This window comes from Tigriopus californicus, chromosome 10 (assembly GCF_007210705.1).
Source record: "Tigriopus californicus strain San Diego chromosome 10, Tcal_SD_v2.1, whole genome shotgun sequence".
NCBI lineage: Eukaryota > Metazoa > Arthropoda > Copepoda > Harpacticoida > Harpacticidae > Tigriopus > Tigriopus californicus.
The window spans coordinates 13,804,856-13,811,013 of record NC_081449.1 but is presented as its reverse complement, the minus strand read 5'-3'; the positions used below and the strand labels follow the sequence as shown (position 1 = coordinate 13,811,013).

General features: G+C 47.8%; 1 protein-coding gene across 1 annotated transcript in view; it reads right to left on the bottom strand.

Moving 5' to 3' along the window:
- The window catches only part of LOC131887692 (protocadherin Fat 1-like), a 32,862-nt gene extending 27,621 nt beyond the window's left edge, over positions 1-5,241 (bottom strand). Inside the window, 2 exon segments of the mRNA XM_059236340.1 lie at positions 992-2,560; positions 3,629-5,241. Coding sequence (XP_059092323.1) covers positions 992-2,560; positions 3,629-4,663 — 2,604 coding nt within the window. The 5' untranslated portion in view covers positions 4,664-5,241.
- Positions 5,242-6,158: the final 917 nt, after the last annotated feature.

The following is a 6,158-nucleotide window of genomic DNA, read 5'->3' as shown; positions in this document are numbered from 1 at the left end:
ATGACGTGTGTGTGTGTGGGTATGGTTGAATTTGGACGGGAAAAGACCCCAAAGATTTGTCGCCCTCCTCCGGGTGAAGAAAAACAACAAGCAGAAGGCAGCCAGCATTCTCGGAATAGCAGAGAGCAAAACGATAATCTCCACATGTCTAAATATGCACGTGCAGATCCATAGTAAAGGTAGAAATTGCTGGTAGTGCTGCTGATGTTGCTGTTGCTGTTGTTGTCGCTTATTGTGTGCCTCCCTGGGAGCCCAAAAAGGTGATCCAGGAGGAATTCAAAACATGATTTGTTCGCGGAAAGTGAGGGGAAAATCGAGACGATTTTAGAGTTTCTGGGAGGCCAATTACCAGTCCAACTCAAATCCGACTCGCCAAGTCCTTGCTTTACCCACTAGCCTCCAATTGGAGCAGGCGAAACTGTGCATCAGTCAGACATAAGCGATCTCGGAGGTGGGTGAGCCAAGCCTTAAAAGGCGGACTTTATCAATTTGACGATTTTATTTGACAATGCATTGCCAAGTCTGCATCCTCTGTCCTAGTGTGTTCTCTAATTCAATTTGAAGGCCTTTGACTCGCTCATCGGTCCTTCCTAGCCATGTTAAACGGTAAGTTTCCTCGACAAAAGCCCTCCTCAGACTTCCTTCCCTCTGTACATTGGCACTCCAATGAAACTGGTTGTGCCAAAGCCAGTCGTCTTTGTTGCCTCTCCTCAAGCTATACTATGTTCATCTCCAGCTTCTTTTGAAAGCCGAATGAATCCCGCTACCTCAAAAGTTCTTTCAGTTCGTCCACCACCAGGGGAGAATCAGTGAATATACGAGTAAGACCGAGCGAGCACCAGAATGAGAGTCTGAATTTTAACGAGCTCCAAATGCAACGAAATAGATGTCAAAGACTCGTCGTTATGCTTGTCCGTCTGCTCGACGGATGGATGGAGCCTCGTGGAAAAAAAGGTCGTAGGCATGACTTTTCTCTCTCTTTCTTTCTTACCTTCAGAAGAATGCTCCCCGAGGGCATCGTTTCGTTGACTTTGATCTCACGAGGCATTTGCTGCACATCAAACTCGGGTTGGTGGACATTCTGACCGCGCATGAATCGAGCTCCACTCGCTTGGAACACATCCTCGTTGGTTGAATCGATCTGATTGTTTCTGGCTACCAGGGCCAGTGTGTCGGTCAGTCGCTTGGCAACGTCCGTTTCTTCACAAGCGAACAATGAGTCATCCGTTCCAATCGCACTGAACACGGAGGAATAGCCTTTTCGACTCCCTTTTCTGCCAGAAGATTCTGAAGTTAACTTAATGATGACTGGAGTGACGTCTGAGAAGTGCTGCCCATCAGTGGCAGTCACATTGAGAACGCGTTCTCTCATGGGCAGGGTCCGAAGATCACAGACCACGGATATGACCCCCGTGTTCTGGTCCAGACCGAAGCAGCCATCGGCATTTCCGGACACGATTCGATACGAGATCAGATTGCCAGCATCGAAGTCGAGCGCCGATAGGGTGATCAATTCGGTTCCAACGCCCACGTCTCGAGCGATCTCTCCCACACAGCCCATGCGCTCGAATTGGGGACGGTTGTCGTTGATGTCGCGAATCCGAATGGTCAATCGCAGCTCAGCTTGTCGTCGATACGGGGTGCCCCAGTCACTGGCTCGAACCACTAAGCGGTACTCGTGTTGATCGGACTCGAAATCAATCAACCACTTGGACTTGATGATCCCCGTGAAGTGATCGATCTCGAACGGAACCTCGTTTAAATTGGCTATGCTATATGAGATGTATCCATTCTCTCCCGAATCGGCATCCATAGCGTTGAGGCGCATGACTCGTGTGCCAGGTTGCTCGTTTTCGTTGAAAAAGATGACCTTTTCGCTCGATTCAAACATGGGGTCATTATCGTTGACGTCCTCAACCAGGACTCTCACTTTGGCCGCGCTCTGCTTCCTCATACCCGCACTGGCATCGTCGAAAGCAGACACCGAGAGCGTATACGAGGATCGTGTTTCTGCATCCAGTGGTTGGGCCACAAACAAAACCCCACTCTTGGGATCGATCCGAAATTGTTTGTTCTCGTTTCCCGCAGCAATATTCAACTTGACCCGGGCGTTTCTACCCGAGTCCTCATCCGACACTTTCAAGCGCACAAGAGGGGTATTAATGGGGGCATTTTCTTTCACTTTCACTTCATACACTTCGTGGTCGAAGACGGGGGCATGATCATTTAGATCGGCTAATTGAACATGGGTATTCTGGTAGTAAATCCGTGGCGGTATTCCCCGATCCACAGCCTTAATGGTCAGGTTATAGCCATACGGTGCAATCTCTCGATCGAGCAGCTGAAGCACTTCAATATTGAACTCTTTCTTGTCGTCATTTGAGGGTCGAATCCGGAAATGGGCGTCAGTGTCACCTTCGATGATCTCTACAGATTCAACTTCACCATGTCGATCTGGATCTGGATCGGTGATGCGGATTATCGCGTAGATATCTGCATTGGATTGCTCGATCAATTCGGGCAAGTGCTGTATTTGCATAACCGGATCATGGAGATTCACCTGAAACACAGAAGAATTGAAAGTTTGTCAGGAGTAAAGCTTTAGGACACCGAAGGAGTTCAAAACGGTAGATTGGTGCAGTTGAGTGCTCGAGAGCCATTTTAGATGAACCTTTTTTGACATAAAATGCAATATCAGGCAAGAAGCATGTTCCTTTAGTGGGTTGAAATTGGATGCCAAATCCCATCTGTTTTAGTGACATGGACCACCGAATTCCCTCGTGGGTCCTTGGCAGACCAGGTTTGTATACGAAGAGAAAGAGAGAGCCCTTTGCTCCCAAAGTGACCACTTTCAGAAAAAAGACATGTAAACTGTCCGAGTTAGCTTTTATGCTATTGAGTAAAAGGCCAACTTTTCTGTCGTTTATCGAAAGCTTACTCCATACTAAGGGGAGTAGCAAGTGATTGTGGCGCGATCAAACTTCATTGTAAGCGGAAACTTTGTTTGACTCACGTACCACGGTAGAGAGTGACTCACAAAATGTGCACCATCCCTATTCAATCTGATGTGAGGGGTAAAAAAGAAGCAAGCTTTTTAGCTCTTCGTCTGTCGTCAAGAAGTTTTCAATCCGTGCAATTTTCCCATGGTCAGGTGACAAGAGAGAAGAGGCTGCTGTTACAAATCTTGACTTGGCGTCTACGTTCACCGAAAGAAGTTGGCCTTATTACAAATTGCTACGTACACGACGCACAAACTAGGCCATTTGCCACTTTAGCGAGAGTATTTCAGCCAGCCATAACGTATTCTTTCTCGTGTCAACTTGGAAGTGTAAAAGCCGCTTAAAGTATGCCTTTCTATTTCGAGGGTCACTCCCACAACATGAAAGACGCATTCCAGTGTACTCGAAAAAAATAAATTATATGCCCAAGCAGATGCTCTAGTATGCAATGTGCGAGAACTCATGTAAGTCAAAAATGCTCCAATATTCTATGCCATCAAACTCGGGAATCAAATTTGCACCCTAGGGGCCCTAGATTTTCATTTATCGTGCGCAACCAGGTGTTGAGACTCAACAAGGGATATAATGGAGAGAAGCCAAAACAGCTATGAATTGCTCTATGAACTTACTTGTTCCACATGAACAGTCACAGCAGCAGTATCAGCCTGACCGGAAGCGTAAGTGGGCTTGGCACCGCGATCTTGAGCTACAATAGTCTGTCTATGGGTGGGTTCCTCTTTGAAGGAAAGAGGCCGAGTGAGTGACAATATGCCCGTGATTGGGTCCACCGCAAAAATTGAAGGAAGGTAGCTGCCTAGGATGCTATAGTAGATCTCCCCATTGATCCCGTCGTCGGCATCTTCAGCACGCACTTGGCCGATGCTCGTGTGCAGAGGGGTGTCTTCCGGAACCGAGAACGTGTATATAGGAGGCTGGAAGAACGGGTTGAGATCATTCGTGTCAACCACGGTGACCCTGAGTATGGTTTTGGGGTCAGGGAATCCCTTGATTCGATTTCCATGTGGCCTTTTCGCTCCCTTGGCCCCTCGAGCTTCCCTCACTCTGGCACGAATGTCCAGCTCGTAGTTGGTTGTGCGCTCCCGGTTGAGCACGTTCAGGTTGGAGGTCCTAGTTCTGACAATAAGGAAAATGAAATCTCCCACTAACTCGGCTTCAGCCTTGAAGAAGTCCTCAGGGTCGCCGGCCTTGATGCGGAACCGCATTGTGTACGGACCTCCAGGACCGAAGAGAGTCTGGTTGACATATAAACCCATCTTGGAATCCGGCACAACATGAACCTTGCCCGGACTATTTTCTGGGATGGAACCGGAGTAGCTGGACTGAGTGAATTTGAAGGGTTTGATTCGCTCTACAGCCTCGTCCTCGACGTCGGCCATGTCAGCGGAGGGTTTTTGGTTCTGAATGAATTTTGGGCTGGATTTCGTGGAAAACGGATACGATTTAGATACTGATGTGCGTAAGCGGTCACTTCTTGAGGAAGGAGTGACTCCAGACTCTGATGAGCTCGCCACGAAAGAGAAAAGCACTAGGAACACCAACATCTTCGTCACCCACCCACCCGGCGAAGGGGCGTATTTGGTTCTCTGACAATTAGACTGTCTCCGACCCACACGGGGCTGAAGTAAATAACCCGCAGAGCACATTCCTTTGTAGCACAACGACTCTACGGAGACAATCTTGAGGAACTTTTAGCCTAAGCCAACCTCATCTTGCGCCAACGCACGGCAAGGCGCTCTTTCACTTGGCTTCTTGCCTACTAAACATGCCTCACACTCACTTTTGATGGTTCGATTTCACTTGAACTCCAATTACAACTTTGTTGTCCGGATTCACTCTTTCATTCATGACTGGACCCTCAACAACAACAAAGAGTAATTTTCAGTGAATCAGTAGAGCCTTTTGAGGTAGGGAAACACACACCATGGACACGGGGAACAGACGGCCACTCGCTCCTCATGATTCTACAACACCGACTGAACCCGATTCAAGAGCGGGACGGCGGTCCAGCGAGCGAGTGAGCGGGCCAGGAAGGACTGGCCCAGCACTAGGGACAAGATCAAGGCGGACAAGAGGACGGCCAGTGATGACGAATGCCGGTCCACGCAGATTTTGCCAGCTCCCTTAACAACAACGAGAAACGGCTTCTCTCCTTCTTTCCCTCCGTCCTCGTCCGTACAACAACGACGTGTAGTCAGTCTGTGGTGGAAGTGTGCAAGTGTAGCAGTAGTAGAGCTGAGATCCGTGGAAGTTAGTGCTAGGGCAAGTCCGGTAAAATATGGACTCGAGCGAGTCGCTTGACTTTATAACTTTTTACCCAGCTCGCCGAATCCAGGCCCCAGACGAAAGGCAAATCAGAATCGTCTTTCCCAGGCTGGTGATTTCTTTCAAACTCAATTCGTGACGTACTGCGGCAAGTTTTCTGAAGAAATCAAATAAAAAAAAAAAAAAAATGAAACTTTCATTTTGTCGAGTCTAAAATCGAATCCCTTCAAAAAGAGATTCGACTCTGGCTAATTTCTCCAAATTTAAGTCTAATTCTCAAAACATTTTTAAAGACTCGAGTGTCGACGGACGGACTTGCCCCAGCACTAATAGGGGATGGAGGTGATAGAGCGCCGGGCGGCTTCCACTTCATTCCAAGCTCTTTCGAACTTGATTCGGAGTCATCGGCCTCTATTTTTCCCTCCAACCGAGGTTCGCGACGCAACCAGAGACTCAGAGGGTCACGGATTTTACCAGACAATCAGACAAACTGGGCAGGGTGACTGATTTAGGACAGGCGGAAAATATCACTTTGGAACTAAAAATTATATAAGTTATGCAGGGTGAAATACAAAGCATCTAACGCGAGAGAGTTTTCTATTGGTTTCCGAGTGATAAATGAATTCTAATATTTAAGTTAAATTATCTAGGTCATAGGACTAGGTTGTAGGCGCCCTTTTCAAGATACAACTGCCTCAACAAACGGATCACCCTGATGGTATCCCAAAGTCCTCGTCGGACATTCTGTTTCAAGTTATCTCGCTCAGTTTCGCGCTTGTTTAGAAAATGTACGATCTACGAAGAAATACGGTCGGTGGACCATCGACCATCGACTTAAAACAGTGGTTGGTTGGTTACTCGCCAGTATAGAAAGCG